General features: G+C 40.4%; 1 protein-coding gene across 1 annotated transcript; it reads left to right on the forward strand.

Annotated features, from left to right (window-relative positions):
* Positions 1–8,964: 8,964 nt before the first annotated feature.
* On the forward strand, positions 8,965–19,431 carry LOC108428158 (thymidine phosphorylase). Its single transcript, XM_017698925.2, has 10 exons — positions 8,965–9,079; positions 9,357–9,515; positions 10,920–11,122; positions 13,094–13,192; positions 13,317–13,446; positions 13,827–13,945; positions 14,028–14,190; positions 17,996–18,223; positions 18,692–18,832; positions 18,907–19,431. The coding sequence occupies exons 2-10, from the start codon at positions 9,380–9,382 to the stop codon at positions 19,098–19,100; spliced, it is 1,413 nt and encodes a 470-aa protein (XP_017554414.1). The 5' UTR covers positions 8,965–9,079; positions 9,357–9,379; the 3' UTR covers positions 19,101–19,431.
* Positions 19,432–19,468: the final 37 nt, after the last annotated feature.

A 19,468-nucleotide genomic window follows, 5' to 3' on the forward strand; every position in this document is an offset into this window, starting at 1 on the left:
TGAAATTCAGATAACTACTTTTTTAAACATAATTACTAGTTTATCACTTTCTGAAATTACTGAAATGAACTGCAACATTTCAAAGCAAGTGAACTGCTGGACCACGGCCCGTTTGTGCCTACTTCTATTTCTCAGACGTTCATGACAAGCTTTTTCCAGTAAGCGAGTAGTTATCAGAAACTTTTAAGGTGCTTTTTAGGTGGCAGGTTTCTGGAGGTTCAAAATATGAAAAAAATGAAAACGTGTCAAAAGTCATCACGTGTATGCGCAACACATATGTACAAGTTCAAGACTTTCTGCTTTAAGTACCAACCAAGTTCCAAGTCAGTGAGCTAAAATCAAGCTCTTTCATGTAATTTGGGCCTTGCAGTTTTTATCCACCACTTTAAATGCCACCTGCCTGTTTATTCATATCAATTATTTGTACACAGAATTGACCAATGGAAATACCACAATACCACTGTCTATCACTGATCAAAACTAAAGTGGGGGTGGGACAGTTGGACTGTTATGCTATACATCAAAGTATATTGTAAACTCTATGGTTTGCAGTTTGGTATGAAAGTGTTCTATTTGAGAGCTCATAATAATCTAAGCTCTGTAGAATGAAGATCACTTTAACCTCAAAAATCTCAACCATCAAATTAAATATTGAGCTGAGAATCATACATTTTTACAACTGCTGTCTCTATTAGGGAAACTAGTTCATTAATTGCTAACTGGCTTGTTAATTAGTATCAGAAATAATGTTACCCAACCAGCAATTGCATCTTAGCCAACATAGGCTCGGTTGCTAGCACATTGAGATATAGCTCACACTTATTAAGCCCCCTGAATGATTAGGTCAGCTGATACTGTTGACAGTAGGCAAATCTTTGGCCTATTGGTTTTTAACATTTTATGCCATTTCTACACATGAGGTAATCTGTCGAGATTACTACCAATGCCAAAGTCTGCAAAACGGCTGGGTAGCTCGCTACGGATTACTCTGGTCAGACGTTAATATAACTCGGCCTTTCCTTGATGTTCAGTCTCATCTTTAAGCAAAATGTGTTAAATGTGGAGATTACACTGTGTCCATTTACAGTGTTAAAATGGTCAAACCTGAAGGCAGCTATGCATGGTTTGGCCTATGCGCGTTTGCTCAACCTGCCTCCACTGAGTCACCCCTGTGCTCTCAGCACCCTTTATTGGCTTGCTGAAATTTCTAGGAACCAGACTGTGTTTCCAGGGCCCTGTGTTTCCCTGGTCTGGTGTTCCCTTGTAATCATTCTATAGAAATCTAACTGACCTTCTGCGTCTTTCCAGATTCCCAGTTTTCTACTCATTTTAAACCTGCAAAGGTGCTCAGGACTAGCATGTCAGCGTATTATACATTTATCTCCTTACTAAAAACTCCGATTCCGAACCTCTGAATGTGAATCTAGTTTCTAGCTTGCGTTAATCCTCTCAAACACACGTCAAGCTCCAGTACTCACTGGCCAAAACACTGCAGACTTCAGCACACTGCCTCATTAAACGCACCTCATTCAGTTCATCAGCTTATCAGTAAGGCCTTCGTGAACGGAATTCAGAGTGTTAGATGAGGTTTAGGTCTAATCTCTGTAGCGCTTTGGCCTGGAAGGTCTCCAGTTTGACACGCTTGCTCTAAAATAGAGTCGATAGTTTTAGCGATGTCAGCCTCCAATTACAGAAGTTACAAAAGTTACCAACTGCTTCACTGTTAACTGTTAATGCACCAACTAACAGAAAATGACAGAAGTCTGAACTCTATATTTACTGTTTATTCACTATATTGTGACTCAAAATGACCATAAAGCTGTACATTTCATCGAGCTGTCGATTTTCCTGCATCTGTGCCCACATTTACAGGTAGTTTTAAAGTTATTTTTAGTTTGAGCTGATGTCAGTCAGGCACATTATGGTGTAACTGTATCGGCAGTTTGTTACGAGGTCCCATCCCTTTCAGATCTCTACCAGTCACCATATACAGAGGCCCAGCTTTGTAAAAGCTCAGTCCAATAAACACATGATCTTCATATACAAAAAGCAGTCCTGGATGGAGAGGAATTCAGATTTAAAAAACATGAAATGCAATGCACACATGGCACCTTTCCACAGTGACGTGCAGAGTATGTGGCAAAAAAAATGATATTGTTTTCACTTTGCTTGACCTCCTTACTGAAAAACAGTGCATGAGGATTCGCGTTTTAAAAACACAACTCTGAATTCATGTCAGAATTCAATACCATCCACTTTAAAATGTAATAGAGGCTCGACTATATTGTGTCGCACAGTATAATGGATCCTTTATTTTCATTCTGGCACAATTTTTCACATGTTACTGTTTAAACGCAGCCTTGTGTGAGTTGCATTTCGCTGTTCTGGTTGCATTTCAATGAGGCAAATACATTTGAAGTACAAAATAAAAAGAGGTCGAACGATGTGAAAACAGTATAATACAGGTTAACCATTTCAGTGCCATGTTATGATGACGTTTTGGGGGGAAACAGTGTTGCCTTAACAGAACCACCACTGGTTCCCAGGCCCCTTTGTCCAATCAGTGAAATTAGCAACTGTGCTCAACTGACCACATGTTGCCTCATCCCCCCAGCACTTCTCACTCTGAGCTGAAGTCCCAGCAAAAGGCTTGAAAAAACAGATGTGCTAATGAGCTAACACTAGAGTTAACTGTCTTAAGGGGCCCTTGCTCACTTATCTCCTCAGAGAGTAATGTGCCCACATGTTAGACTGATCCCAGCTTACAACAGTCATCATATTAGCCTAACTAGAAATACAGCTGGTCTGTGTTTGTAAATCCTGTCACTGACAGTGTTTTGCAACATGCTAATAAATCAGTGATTCATAGTAGCAAAGTAAAATACATAATTACAGGAGTGAACAAAGTTTTGGGCCTTGTTAAAATCCATGGCTGCTGTTTCACTGAATTATTCACCTGTATTATTATTGTACGATTATTTTTTTCAGTATTCAAATCCTGGTGCCACATGAGAGTTTAAGCTCTCTAATGACCAGCTAAAGACAACGTAGGTGCAGCGTCAGTGTCTTCAGGACATCAAACCCATATGTTGCATCTTCAGTCTGCAACTTAGCCTCACACTGAAAACAATGCTTGGCAAATGCTTGGTAAATGTGAGTAAGACTCTCCAGGCTGATTGGAATCCATAATCCCGTTTAATCCAAAAACTCAAAAACCAGAGTCAGAGTCAAAAACAGTCCAAAGGTCAAAACACTAGAAAAATTTAAAACCAGCAAAAGCAACAAAGGGAGACTCAGAAGCAGCCAAAGAGTACAGAAAAGGGTCAAGGCAATCCAAAACCTAAGCAATGAGGAGACCAGGCTTGGTATGCAGGTAGACTGACAACACTTCACACTGAGTCAGTGCACTGGAGATCCTTAAATAGTCAGGTGAAATGAGCTGCAGGTGAGGCGTCAGGGTGCAACAAGGGAGAATGTCAATATTCGGGTGAGGCTCTGGTGGCGAGGACGGGTATTACACCTGACAGAAAGTTTAACCAAAAAAGTATATTATATGCGGTAACACAGCTGAACTCATTTCAGCATGCTCAAATAAATACTGAAAAAAAGAGAAGTAAAATTAATATATCAGACGAACAAAAGCAACGTTTTTTCATCAGTTCAAACCTCACAAAAACTCAATCAGCTTCAGTTGCGTTCCAATCTTTAGAGCATCCCCACACGGCTCCATCCTCCTTATGGTGTGCTTAAACATTTTCCACATTAAAAGTGATCATGTTGGATAAACGGGCAATTCTGCCATCTGTTTGCTTTTGTGTCAACTTATGGCTCAAATCAGACCAATTGGGCCCTTATAGAGTGGATCCAGTTTGGCAGCATGTGATCTGCATGATTTCTCAGACAGGGCATCTCAGTGGAGATTCAAGAGCAATTCAGTGCTGCTGGATGCTTTGAGGTATATCATGGGCCTCTATTGAGAATATTTCACCACATTATTGCATTTTGAAAAGAAACGAAAGTTGCCTTATTGATGTACAACACCATATGCTGTCTACATTACGGCAGGTTCGGTGAAAGATTTTAAACAGAACTACTTTTCTCTTTCTTTCAAGTCAAATTGAGTCGTAATGCAAAACCAGAAATAATTCTACACAATATGGAAGGGTAAACGCTAAGATCTCGTTTGAATAGCATTAACAATAAGAGTCATTAATCAGTGAAAAGAGAAAACTGGCCTCAAAAAATGATAAACTTTCCTCATGTATTTCATTTATTTTCTAATTTGTACGTGTGCGAGAGCAATTTATTCATCTAATATTCACAATCTAACATTCCCAAGTAACTCAGCCACAGACAGCTGTGTTATATAAGGCCCTCCAAGGCCCCTGGCAGTCAAAGAGCCCTAGAAACTGGCTCCAATAGCCCAGTCAGTAATTCATTCCTGGCGTGGATAAAATTTTACAGTTTAGTTTAATTAAAAAAATGTTTGTGTTTTTTTACAGTGCTTTACTGTGAAGTACTGCAGTTTACAGGAAGCTGGCATTGATTATTATCTTTTTTCTTAGAGAGCCCATCAGCATCACTTCTCCCAGAGCTTGAGGTATAACAGATCAAAGGACAGAGTGATTGGGCAGCCAAAACACCACTTTCCTAATGTGAAAATCCCACTCCAACATAACCAGTTATGCCTGATTCATTAAAAGTCAGCCATGTGTGATTAATTAAGCGGTGAAGGTGACTGCAGTCAATTAAACATGTTCATCTCAATGCTATACAGCTTGATTCACAAGTCCCACGAGACTGTGCAGTTTCTATATAAATTCTGAACAGTGGGTAGGTCTTCACCATTAGATGGGCTGCCAGCAGTTTCAACACTGTGAGAACAGTGTGGAGGAGTTTCCCTGCTTCAGGGAAACATCTCAAAGCAGACAGAAGAAAGATCTCACAATGGACAGAATACATAGGGCTAGTGAAAAACTCACAAATGTAGATCTTTGGTCTGATTTGGCATGTGGGAAGGATGTTTTTTAGGAATAACACAGCTGCAGAGAAGAGTTGCAACACTTACCCACTTCCAGTAGACCACTGAAGCTCTTTAAGCAATAAAATTGCTTGGAGGAAGATCAGCACAGGCTGAACAATGCATCTCAGCTGACCAAGCAGTGGACATCATAGGTGAGAGAGTGGGGAAAATATGCAGTGATTTATAGCGTGACAGCATGCCTGGTAAAGAATGATGTAGTCCAGCTGTTTAGGCCCATTGAGAGATCTAAAGCACCTTGAAGAACCTGAATTATTTGGTGACATTAATGTGAACTGGTCAAACTTGTCAAGCAACATAATTGAATGATTGTCAGACATCAGTTCACTGACATTTCACAGGTTCACTGAACTGGATTCAGATATCTAATGAGCAAGGTGAGGGCAGTGGCTTAAAAAGCCCTGAGACGATACGAGGAAGAAAAGGGAGCCCAGGCTCCTCTGGGTGTCATCGGAAAGTGAGGTTATAATATGAAGTTGAATAGGCGATGAAGCTATTTGAGACCTAATCAGATTGTACAGAGGAAGGACCTGCAAGACATCCCAGTGACCAATCGTGGAAGCCTCTTAGATCTGGAGGACTACAAGGAACATACAGAAGAATAAGAAACAGGTTTGGTGCTCATTTGACAGTGCGCTGTATTAAATGTTTCTCATGCCATGTTAAACATAAAAAATATTATTTTGTAAATAACTGGATTTGCTTTAGGCTTCATATTTACTTAAACTTAACATAAAATCAACAAATTAAAAAATTTCATAACGAATGGACCCAAAAGAAGTAGTCAAAAATTTTTACACTAACTTTGATCATACAGTGGCAAGAACAACTGTGAACCCTTTGGAATGACCAAGTTTTCTGCATTAATTTGATGGATTTAATGAAACGTTCCCTAATTAATAATCCATAAACTAAATATCGGCTAACTTGAGCATTTGGAGATCTAAACAAAGTAACATTGGGCAGCAGGCTGTAGACTACAAATAAACTACAAGTTACAAATTACAGCTACAAATTAGCTGAAAGGAAGGGAAATGTTGGATGACAGTATAACACAAAGCTAAAGTGAAAACTAATAAAAGAGTTGTACTAGCTGACAGTACAAATTATAGCTGAAGTGAACTCCTGAACTTGGGTGAAGAAGCTAAGATGACCCTGTGAGGATGGAACAGCCTGGTAGGACCAGGCCAGAATGGTTTTTAAGGACATCACGAGCGTTTGGTTTTAAGGGTTGCCAGAAAGGGTGCAGGGTTTGGATACAATGGGGATTAAGGTGGTATTGCCACTTTAAGCTCATTAAAGAGAAGGTCTTTACCTTCTTTCCACAGGAACTCTGCCGCTGAAGTCTTTTTCGTTCCTTTTTTTATTCCGTTTTATTCCTTTTTTTCACTTTTTGTTGATATTCTTTGATTCTTTTAATTCTTTTTAAAGAACGATGGAAAGTTATTAGGGCAATAGCGAAGAACATACTAGAAATATTCATATATGTCTAGACCCCGGGCAGAAGAGACGGCTCTTGGTCGCAACAAACTGGTCACAAAATGTGATCTTCATCCAAGTCACAAGTACAGAAAAAACACGTACAAAAACAACGTGCTGAAGCTAATAATACACAAACAATTATAATCTTTCATATCTTTGTTGTGCACACCAATTAAACATTTACAGTACTGGTGGAAAAAGTAAGTGAATCCTTGGATTTAATACCCATTCAAACCTCCTTTAGCAGCAGTAACCTCAAGCTGTGGATCACCTGCATATAAGGACTATTCTTCTTCAGCTCAGCCATACTCTTTGGATATTTGTTGTGCAGCTCTTTTGAGGGTTATGGTCTGTGCTCAGACTAGGCCACACCAAAAGGCAGATTTTATTGATTTGAAGCCATTCTGTGGTAGATTTACTTCAATGTTTAGGGTCAGTGTTCCACATAGTGACATGCTGAGCCACAGCCACCCTGACATGATCCTATACGATACCTTGACAAAATTGGGGAATTAGTTTTTCCCTCGATGATGGCAATCAGTTCAGACCCAGAGGCAGCAAATCAGTCCCAATCATGATACTCCCTCCACCATACTTCACTGTTAGGATGATGTTTTTGTAATGTTGGAGTGCAGTGTCCTTAGACTTAAGGCACACAGCGATGTTTTTTGAAGAGCAGCAGCTTCCTCCATGGTGTCCTGCTGTCCTTCCATGGACACCATACTTGTTCTTCATACGGTAAACTCAAAATAACAACTCCCAATGATTCCTTCAAGCCTTTAGCTGTTCTTTGAGTTCTTTTTCACTTAATTGGATGTTCTGCGCTGTGCCATTGGAGTGATCTTGGCTGGGCACCCTCTTCTAGGGAGAGTAGAAACAGCACTAAATCATCTCCATTTATAGACAATTTATCTAACCTCAGACTAAACTCTTTGAGATCACTTTGTAAGTCTTTCTAGCTTAATGGAGGTCTTTTGAGACATTTTTTTCTGTGAGGTATGGTTCACCTCAGCAGATGCTTCTTGTGACTAGTAAACTCACAATGTTTGTAGTTAAAGTAGCTCTAATCCATTCCACCAATCTCATTTCATTGATTAATCTCCAGGTTTAACTCCTGACTCCAATTAGCTTTTGTTGGAGTCATTAGCCTAGGGCAGAGGTCAGCAACCCAAATGTTAAGTAGAGCCATTTTGTCCTTTCCATAAAATCAAACCACCTCAGGAAGCCACAACATTTTATGTCCATTTTACCATCCTGGCTGTAAATCTGTCTCAGTGTGTGCTTAATGTTCTAGTATATAGGCTAAAAAATATAAACGAACCATGCAGACTTACTTTACTCTGCTTTAAGCTTTAGCTCAGCTAAAGACACTTTTCTCACATCTCCAGCAGGAAACGTTTCATTAAAAATAGAACAGTTTCTTGTAAAATGTCTCTCAACATTTGATTTTTACAAGGCTAAAGTCACTTCTCATTCGCCAGCTAGTTTGCTGAATGTTCCCGTTCTACCTTAAACGAAGCCTGAGGCGCCAGAATGTAACTGCTACTCCATTTAAGGTGGAACTGGAAAATTTGAACATTAAACTGAGCTTCGAGACTTAAGTATTTGGCAGAGTCTTGATGCAGATTAAAAATATAAGCAAACCAGTTGGTGTGATTATATAGGTCCATTCATCACCAAATTATCCATGTTCATCTTATATCTTTCTCTTTGCTGTTTCATTAGCTACTAACTAGGTGAGATTGCTATCTGCGTGGCTATGATGACTAACAGTCTGGATGAATTACGAGTTATACACTAACTCCAGACATCTGACATCTGAGATACTACAACTATTAGTCACTAAATGTTAGGCTGTTTATAACTGCTGTAGTACTAACTTGCTTGACAAATGTCACACAATGTTAATTGCGACAATAATAGAAAAAAATGATGTTGCCATGCTCATTACCAAATAAAATTTATGATCGCTGGCTAGTTAGCAAGGCTGTGAATATTTGAAAATAATTCCCTTCAGGGTGAGGCCACATCAAACCACCCTGTCATGGATCAGTATGCGATAATTTTACACAGTCCTGCTTCAGCCCTGACTTGATTTCATTATGTTTACCCCTAAAAAGCGAATACAACACAGATTCTATTAAGCCCTTATTCCAAAATAAGCACCATGTATTTTGGAAGGTTTTCCTGTCTGAATTTTTGATCTTTACATGGATGTTTGGGTCCAAAGTTTATTGACTGCAGAAAGCATGGTACACACAGTCTACACATCCGTTATAACAGAAAGCCCGTAACTGCAATCGATTTGCTTTGTGTACTGTACAGGAACCGTGCATGTGACCCCCGAGAGCAGAGTAGTGGTTGTCATGGTTAATGTGTGACTGACAGGTGGACCTGAGAGCGACAAGTGATTGGATGACAAGCCACTAGGATTAGTATATAGTCCTGAACTTGACATTTTACAATACCGTAGTGCATATGTCTTGCTGCCTCTCAACACATCTAAAGCTCACTAAGATTACTCACTAAGTCCTGGTGCCCCTGAAGAAAACTAAGGTAAGTCTTCCTACCTTTCAACAAATCTAAAGCTCTTCTAAATTAGCCTAAAGTTCCTGACCAGCTTAAATACTGCAGCTGTCACAGCTTTGGTGTTATGACCTTTTCCAAAGCCCACACTTATTTACTGCCACTGATTGGTCCTCGAGTCAATATGTAACAGCGCAGATGAAAACTGATGCACACTGAAGTTATATAACGGGTCAATGACCTGAATGCACCTGAGCAGTGTTTGGACTGTTTGGGAAAATGGTATCTTGCTCTGTGTCATGCACAGCTGACCGTTTCATTAGTGTAAGGATGTCTCGGCCAGACAGTGCCATCAGCTTCCAGGAGATGATCAGGAGGAAGCGGGATGGTGGTCAACTCAGCTCAGAAGAGATCTGTGCTTTTATACAAGGAGTCAAGTTGGCCAACATACAGGAATGTCAAATTGGTGAGTTCACGCTGGGTATTGTTTGACTTTTAGTCTGACCACAACAAAAACTGCATGGTACTGTGCAAAACTCTTAGGCCACCTAATAAAGTAAACAAAGTAATTCGGGGTGGTTTGATGTGAAATGCTCCACATGAAAGTACCACAGTAGTGGTGATGGGAACCAGACGTTTAAAGAGTTTATTACCTCTGAAAGCTCCCTCATAGAAAGTTATTACATAAAATGGTTTTATATAAATATATATATATATATATATATATATATATATATATATATATATATATATATATATATATTTTTTTTTTTTTTTTAAATATATATATAAACGTAGAAGGCGTGTAGATTCGTTAGTGGTTTGGATTGTAAATAAAGTGGCTATATTTGCATTATAGACATTGTAACCCCTGTTCATCACCACAGTCAGGGCCCTGACTTTCTAGCCTTTTGGGGGTTTTAAGCAGGATGTTTTGGGATCCCTCATCTTGCTAGCTGATGTACTGTAAAATGAAAGGCTAACTAATAGCTGACTGCTTTGTGTATTGCTGAGGAAAGTTTGTTTGGGGTTTGATAAGTAACAACTGAAATTACAGACAACCTCCTCAGCATTCTGGGTCCAGGGCTGTCTCATACTGCAGTATTTCTTGCTTAGTCAGCAAATTTTAAGCTTAGTTAGATCGAACCCTGGTGGTGACAGGTTGTTTTGCTATTATAAATGCTTTACTGTCTACATATTTAGGTACTATGATTTCTCAGTCAGAGAGCCTGTCTAAGCTCAACTTGTTTTGAAAGGCAAACCCCAGGTCCACTATTTCTATTTGCCCAATTCTAAGCCAAAACAAATGGCATAATGTTAACACCTCAGCAAAAAAACATTCTTTTATAGTTAAGCTTCTATTTCTTCTTTTCTGTTCTCCAGATTTGTACATTCTTTTTTGAGACATGATTGACCATTAATCATCCCGACTCAGCAGCTGCTTATGTCGCTTATTAGGTAGAGTCAGCATAGACCACATGTAAATGTGTAAATGAACCATTTCACATCAAACCACTCTGAATTACTCAGAACATTTAAAACATTCAGTGGAATTCTCATTAAAGCGGATTTGGGTTTAAAAAAAGTGAGAATGTTATCTCTGTGAAGCACTCTAGAGTCTGTAGTGTCCTAAGAGAGTGACCTAACAGACAGATAAAGCAGGTTTAGAAATGAAGGACACAAAGAGATATGATAGGAGACAAAGCTGTGATAAAAGAGAACAGAACGACCAAGATGGAAAAGAAATGGTGTAAGAAGTCTTGAAGGAATGAAGGAAGAAGAATGAGGTGGTTGTGCTATAGAATCAGGGAGTATGAAGTGAGTGCCGTGTTTTCCTGTGAGGGAAGGTATTCTATGGTGTACTTTATAGGTGCCATGCTCATGGCCATCTGGCAGAAAGGTATGGTGAATGAGGAAACACTGGCCTTAACAAAGGAGATGATGATGTCAGGGGAAGTTTTCCACTGGCCTGAGGAGTGGGCAGAGCTTATGGTGGACAAACACTCTACTGGTGGAGTCGGAGACAAGATCAGCCTGCCATTAGCTCCTGCTTTGGCTGCCTGTGGATGCAAAGTGAGTGGTTTCTTTAAATATATTGTAGGAAATATCATACCTGGCTTATGAGGGGCTCAACTGCCTGAACGAATTCAGTCCCTGGTGAAGCCACAGTCATCTGTGGTTGGGAGTCCAGGTCGATAGGAGAGTTCTCCCTCTCTCTCCAGCACTCAGCACAATGCTGGTATGTGTTAGCTGATGTAACGGAATTGGCAGTAATGGCAGAGAACTTGTAGAGAGGAGAATTACCACTCTGCAATTTCTTCCGGGTTTCTCAAACACTAGAGGGCGCTAATGAGTGATTCCAAATTGAATGGGTTACAATGAAGCATTTGAGCAAAATCCTAAAATTATAAAATGCTTATACATTTTTAATATGTTACATTCATTTCCTCAACACTGAACAGCATAAACATTTTAACACTGTTGGTATATTTTTTTAGAGCTTTTGAACTCCAGTTATAAAAGTTTAAAATGGCTCTTCATGTACGTTTGTGATGTCAGTGAGCGCGAACAGCTGTGTGTAGGGTCTTAATGGCCACCATATGAATCTGCTTCAAATTTGCCAGGTAAAAAAGCTGATTCATTTCACTAGTAAAGGATGCAGAATACACACACACACACACACACACACATACACCTGGACAGGTCACCAGTCCATCGCAGATAGACAGACAGACAGACAGACATATGGTATCTCATAAAAGTGAGTGCACTCCTCACATTTCTGCAAATATTTTATTATATTTTTTATGGGACAACACTATAGAAATGAAACTTGGATATAACTTAGTCAGTGTACAGATTTACTGTCATTTACTGACAATAACTCAACACACAGACATTAATGTCTAAATATCTGGCAACACAAGTGAGTACACCTCACAGTGAACATGTCCAAATTGTGCCCAATTGTGTTGTTGTCCCTCCCTGTTGTTAAGGGATTCGTTAGAGTTACAATGTGTGAATGGGGAGCAGGGCTGTTAAATTTGGTGTTTTGGGTACAACTCGCTCATACTGGCCACTGGATATTCAACATGGCACCTCATGGCAAAGAACTTTCTGAGGATGTGAGAAATAGAATTGCTGCTCTCCACAATGATGGCCTAGGCTAGAAGAACATGGCTAAGACTGAAACTGAGCTATAGCACGGTGGCCAAGGTCATACAGCGGTTTTCCAGGACAGGTTCCACTCGGAACAGGCCTAGCCAGAGTCAACCAAAGAAGTTGAGTCCATGTGTTCAGCGCCATATCCAGAGGTTGGCTTAAAAAAATTGACACATGAGTGCTGCCAGAATTGCTGCAGAGGTTGAAGAAGAGGGAGGTCAGCCTATTAGTGCTCAGACCAACTCAGTCTGCATGGCCATTGTCCCAGAAAGAAACCTCATCTGAAGCTGATGCACAAGAAAGCCTGCAGTTTGCTGAAGATAAGCAGTCCAAGAAGATGGATTATGAAACCATGTCCTGTGGTCTGAGGAGGCCAAGATAAACTTGTTTGGCTCAGATGGTGTCCAGCATGTGTGGCGGTGCCCTGGTGAGGAGCACCAAGACAACGGTCTCTTGCCTACAGTCAAGCATGGTGATGGTAGCATCATGGACTGGAGCTGCATGTGTGCTGCTGGCACTGGGGAGCTGCAGTTCATTGAAGGAAACATGAATTCCACCATGTACTGTAACATTCTGAAGCAGAGCAACCCCAAACCGCTCCCTGGGCGCTGTGCGTAGGCCTACCCACTGCTGCAGGCCAGTGTGTTCGCTGCTCCCATTTGTTTGTGCATTCACTAGTGCATATGTGGTGTTTCACTGCATGGATGGGTTAAATGTGGAGGTTGAATAATAAGGGTCACTTAAGTTAACTCTAATAAAAGTGGGGGTGCATGTGGCACGACAAAGAACAGTTTAACTCCATTTACTTATAGCACTCATAGAAAGTCACATTATATTGAATAGAACAGAATACAACTTCTAATCAGCTTCTGGATCCTTCAGGTCCCCATGATTAGTGGACATGGACTAGCACACACTGGGGGCACACTGGACAAGCTGGAGTCCATCCCTGGGTTTAACATCCACCAGTCTGTAGAGCAGGTACAAAACAGACACCTTGCAAGGTTAATTAATGTGTTACTGACTTTAACTGGTGCTGCCGGTGAGCAGCACTGGATATAAAATCTCACTTATTCTGACCGAGCCAGTGTTTGTGTGTGGGTAGGTGAGGCAGATTTTGCAGGATGTGGGCTGTTGCATTGTGGGTCAGACGGAGACTCTGGTGCCTGCGGACAGGGTTCTGTATGCTCTCAGGGATGCCACAGCTACTGTGGATAGTCTCCCCCTGATCACAGGTGAGACCAGCAGCGAAGCTTGTGTTAAAGAGCTGTTTACAAAAGAGCTGAAAACCTTTTGACTTGAAATGTACTCATAATACATGCTAATGGGCAGTTATGTGAATATACATTCGAAATATATGACAATATCAGGTCAAAAGCACAGTGTCAAGTTGGGGGGGCATTGACAGGCTTAGTATGTCCTAAGAAAACTCCAGGTCTCCCTCCAGACCTGCTTGTTGGTAATTTTAATAGAAATATTTTATATCAGTTTGCTTTATTTATCTGATTACCACTTCAATAATTATAATTCCACTTGCTAACTCTGGCATTTGCCATGTTATACGCAGTGTGTGTTGTACAGACTCAAATCAAAATGTGCTTTTTTGTTTGAACAGGCTCGATCATCTCAAAGAAGGGCGCTGAGGGTCTGTATGCACTTTTGTTAGATGTGAAGTTTGGTAGGGCTGCTCTATATAAAGACCTGAACAGTGCTCGAACCCTCGCCCAGTCACTGGTGAGACATAGCTCGGTATGAGTATGTGTGTGAGAAGGTACTGAAAACGGTGCTCTTACAGATCTTGGGCCTCTTTCTGCAGGTTAACGCGGGAAACAGCTTGGGTACGAGGACAGGTGCGGTGCTTAGCCGAATGGACACTCCCATTGGCCGTTGTGTGGGGAATGCTTTGGAGGTATGTGAAGCCTTGGAATGCCTCAAAGGGCGGGGCCCTGATGACCTGAAAGAACTGGTCACGTTTTTAGGTAAGGTCCTCTCGGTAAAAGTATGCAAGTGAGCTGAAAGAAGCCATGTCTACTCAATGAGTGTCCTTTGGTTCCAATACAAAATATGTCCCAAGACAAACAGACCAGCTTCATTGTCTAACAAATCATTAAAATAACTGTACAGTTGGTTAAGCTCCTTTATGTGAAGTAGACACAGACCAGAGCTTGAGTTCAGTGAGGACTAGACTGCAATATTAGAATGAACAGTTCTCATTTGAAGTGCTTCTCTGAACTGGTAACTGGTGATGCATTTTCCTTTTAGTTAGACATTGAATCTTCGTCATCCTCTGTAAATACTCTATGGCAAAGAGTCAGGCATTTGGAAGGCATGACACAGTACAGTTTTCATGCCAATTTTGAGTCATCTTGACTTGATCCTGACCCTGATACTGGCTTTATAATCTGGTACAATAGATTAAATGATATGTTTAGGTAAGGCAATTTATAATTTGTGTATGCAGTATATACTCAAACATGTAAATCTTCCAAGTCAGGATTATTTTTACTCTTATTTCTAGTGATGGCTGGTCATAAAAATGGAAGGGCTAAACAAATAATGTCTATCAATAGCTCACACCCTGTAACATTACATTTGAGAGCTCTTTCCCAGCTACAGCAATAAATCAATGAAACAAGTGGTCTAGCTCTCAACTGGCTGCAATTATGGGGGAATTCCATCATTTTTTCAAAATTTCTGAGTAATTCAGTCTTTGAGATGTAAAAACTGCTATTTAGAGTGGTTTGATGTGAAGTACACTATATTTCTAAAAGTATTCACTCATCCATCCAAATCACTGGCTTCGGGTGTTCCAATCACTTCCATGGCCACAGGTGTATAAAACCAAGCCCCTAGACCTGCAGACTGCTTCTACAGACATTAGTGAAAGAATGGGTCGCTCTCAGGAGCTCAGGGAATTCCAGCGTGGTGCTGTGATCAGATGCCATCTGTGCAACAAGTCCAGTTGTGAAATTTCCTCACTACTAAATATTCCACAGTCAAATGTCAGTGGTATTATAACAAAGTGGAATTACAGACTACAGTCTGTAACTGTAGAACTACAAAGTGCACCTCTATAGTAAGTGGAGCTGATAAAATGGACAATGAGCGTAGAAACAAGGAAGAGGTTTTAGTGTTATGGCTGATCTGTGAATGTCACAAAACATTTGACACAGATTGGCTGATTGAATCTTGGCCTAGGTGTAAATCAGCCTAATCTTAGGATGTTCATATTGTCCTTACAAACTTTCAGTGGTGCTGTTGTTCACACAAGTTCAAAATAATCTGCTTCTGTTCAGTTATTAACAACACATAAAACAGTACAGGTGCTAAAAATAAAGCATAATTTTGATGGCTTTTTTCCAAAGAGTCTAGACAGTGCTCAGCCTGCTAGCCCATTTACCAGCTGCCCTTATTAGAGTGCTTGAAAAAGTTCTCTACTGTTATCCTTCATTCTTCTTATTCTTTTTCCACACTTTTCTGCAATTAATACAGCCCGAACCGCTTAAGGTACAGATTCCGTTCAAACTGCGTTTCGAAGGTCTCGGCGCTGTGACTTGTGCTATGTATGTTTGGAGTTGATCGGATTGGTAGTTTTTAATAAAATTAAGTTTAAAAATGAAAAACCTCCCATAAGAATGAATGGCGGAATGTTCAGAACTTCAAATTCTTACTGACATCGATGACGTCACAGCAGGCCACTCAGACTCACAGACACAGCTGATCACGCAGGGAATCTGCTTTAAAATCCTTAAACTTTCGCCTAGAAACTCCATTTCAGTTTTAAATGGTAGAGAAACTTGTCCTTTCTGAAACCTCGAAATATCTCATCATTTTATCAATTAGCATTAGAGTTATGAGCACACACAGAAAACTGCCCCATTCACTCCCATGTAAATTTCTCAAAATCAGAATCTGCTTATTTTTAGATTTCCTCTGTGTTTAACTCGTCATAACTCAGACATTTTCTTCTCAATACACTCAACATTACACCAAAATAATCCTTAAGGGATCTTATCTCACACCATCTATCCGGTTAAGCGATAGAAGAAACATTTCCTGAGTTATGACTGTTTGTTCAGAGGGTGCAAATCTGACTCAAACAAGGCTTCTCCACTAAGAGCTGCATAATAACAGAGTGACAGTTCATTTGAATGACTCCCCCATCACATACATCTGTCCCTCTCACACACACACACACACACATCAAACTATACACGCACACACAAACACACACACACACACACACACACATACACACACACACACACACACACACACATACACACACACACACACACACACACACACACACACATACACACACACACACACACACACATACACACACACACGCACACACACACACACACACACACATACACACACACACACACACACACACACACACTTGCAGCTCTTTTCAAGCACTCTTGCAGTTCCTTCAGCATATCAGAAATGCATATCTAGTTTCTACTTATTATTCAGATTACACACTGTACCCATAGGGTGCACAACAATAAATGGAAACCTCATAAAACAGGCTATAAAAAAATCCCAGATTTTTTAAACATCATAAAATCTCTGTCAGTTTGCCCGATAATGCTTCCTGGTTCATGTCTGTAGCTCGAGGGCTAAGAAGAACCAGGGAGAAAGAGTTATCTCTAATAATCAGAGAAACACCGGTAGATGTCTGGTCATTTGTCAAATCTATTTCAGCTTGTAATCGTACCAAGGCAAGCCAGATAAAGACACGGATACATCCAAACATCAGACCAGAAATTTAATCCCACATTCTCAGTTTGCGCCTCAAACATTGCGCAGAGACAGGTCTGACACAGGGCTTATGGTTGTGCTTTAACATACGGAGGCACTGATACAGGATCCTTAACCAAAGGAAGAAGATCTCAGGGAAAGACTTACAGTCGGATTTCGTATCTTTAGTAGAAATATCCTTCTGTGACTAATCAAAGGTTGTATAACATCCTTGGCAGCAAGGAAAAATATATTATTAGAGAAGATTAGCAATAAGACACCCTCTGGAAACGGAAGGCATAAAGTACTGTTTAACTGGACACCCTCAGTCTCACATGTGGTCATTTAAAGTCCAGTTTAAACAGTGTGGAGACCCTTTCTGAACTATCTTGCATGCATTACTGTATGTATTACGCACTTAAAAACTAAGTGTTCTTGAGCTGGATGTACGGTTCTAGGAAAAACATTAAATAGTGTGGAACCTTTATATTATCAGGATTTTCTTTACATTTTAAAAATGTTCTTAACTCACATATCTCATTTACATCTCATCTCATTTAGCAGTTTTTAAAAGAGCAATCCATTTAAAAGGTTCTTTAGGAACCCAAAATTGGTTCTTCTATGGCATCACTCCCCTTTTCAACACCTTTTTTCTTAACAGTGTAGTTTTGCCTTGGAAAACTGAGAAAACTCAACAGATATGCTGTTGAAAAACACAAAGGTTTCAGTCATGCTTCAGTCTGCTTTTAGGAGTAGCTTTTCAAAGCTGCCCAATGTTTTTCTGCCCATCTGCGAACAAAAAGACACTATTGAGCAAAAACTTTTCCCAAACAAATGTGTAGTCAGTATAAAACAGCACCAGCAGCGAGCACTGGTAGACCCACTGGCCAAAAGACGGCCTCTAATCTCACTTTCAGCAGCTTTTGAAAAACGTCCACAACTCATTAACTCCATCTTCTGGACAAAAACTCTTCATACAAGATGCAGAACAGAATGCAGGGGTGGTCACTCACATTGTGCGGTTGCGTGTAGGTGGCTGTTTGCTGTGGATGAGCCATCGATCACCTAGTCTAGAGAACGGACAGAGGATGATCGCTGAGGTCCTGACAAACGGAGCAGCCCTGCACAAGTTCCAGGCCATGCTGGAGGCCCAAGGGGTCTCCACACAGATTGCCCACTCCCTCTGCTCACAAACAACTGATTACTTCAAACACCTGAGACGGGCAGAGTATCAGACAGAGCTTCAGGCTTCAGACGATGGTAATATGTACAGAATATCTGTTATTATGTGATATAAATGTCTATATCATGAACCAGAATAGTAATGCTAGCACAGGGTTCTTTAGTAAAAGAAATGGTTCCATTGAGAATGCTGAGTTCTGTATAGAACTATTTCACGCTTAAATAGTTCTTTGCATGGTGAAATGGTTTTATATATATAGGGTTAAACAAATTCATAAAGAACGGTTTGATGCAAAATAAAAAATGCCATTCAAGAGGAAACATACTGAGCCAGATTTGCTGACAGCGGTGGTGAAAGGAACCAGACGTCTGAAGAGTTTAATGCCTTTAGTTATAAACAAAAATGATGATGAGAAAAATAATTATGATATTTTATAATGTTATGAGTGGAATTTTGGGGGAGAATAAAACACAAGAAATATCTAGAAAACTATGCAAACACAAATGATTTTCTCAGAGGTCAGAATGGCACTGTATGATTTTCAGGAACAGTTGTGGACATAGACGGCATGGTCATAGCCACTGTGCTGCATAAATTAGGAGCTGGACGCACCAGGGCTGGGCAGTCAATCAACCACAGTGTAGGAGTGGAGCTTCTGGCAGACTTGGGACAGCAGATACAGAGAGGTGAGTAGTATTCATGCTTGTGTTTGTGTGTTTTTAACGCAGGACAAAATGACAAATATTGACTTGATTGGCAGGTCAGTCCTGGATCAGGATCCATCATGACTGTCCAGTATTGAGTCCAGAGCAGCACTCTGACCTTCAGGGAAGTTTGCTTATCGGTGGCAGAGACAGTTACCAGACCAGAGCCAGAGTGGCAGAGTTCATTCAACCGCCCGACACCAGACTCACCCCACAGGACCCGTCTGAACCTGATGGAAGCACATCGTAATGACCGTCAGCTCATTTCTGTGTTTTAATGATCATTTAAAGCTGCCTGTACAGTAGAGAATACAGTACTGTGCATAAAATGCTCATAACCTCTTCACCAAGTAAATGCTGAATGAAATGAAAGCGGTGCACTTAGGATGTTCTTCAAGGGTTCTTTAGTGAAAGGTTCTATTTAGAACCATTCATGCTTAAAACGTTCTTTGCATGGTGAAATGGCTCTTCAGATTGATGGAGAGTGGTTCTGTATTGCACCAGAATGGGTTCTTCTGTTGTTATGATGTCAAGCTTGTAACAATAGAAGAACCCTTCTTGGTGCTATAGAACCATTTTCATGAAGGTAGATGTTTTTCATCTATCTGAAGAACCATT

The sequence above is a fragment of the Pygocentrus nattereri genome, chromosome 1 (assembly GCF_015220715.1).
Source record: "Pygocentrus nattereri isolate fPygNat1 chromosome 1, fPygNat1.pri, whole genome shotgun sequence".
Lineage (NCBI taxonomy): Eukaryota > Metazoa > Chordata > Actinopteri > Characiformes > Serrasalmidae > Pygocentrus > Pygocentrus nattereri.

What these genes read in the sequence shown, in the direction of transcription:
- LOC108428158 (XM_017698925.2), top strand. Translation starts at nt 9,380, where the DNA reads ATGTCTCGGCCAGACAGTGCCATCAGCTTCCAGGAGATGATCAGGAGG. An exon ending in GAACCCTCGCCCAGTCACTG is followed by an intron (nt 13,946 to 14,027) that starts GTGAGACATAGC and finishes CTCTTTCTGCAG; the next exon opens with GTTAACGCGGGAAACAGCTT. An exon ending in GCTTCAGGCTTCAGACGATG is followed by an intron (nt 18,224 to 18,691) that starts GTAATATGTACA and finishes TATGATTTTCAG; the next exon opens with GAACAGTTGTGGACATAGAC.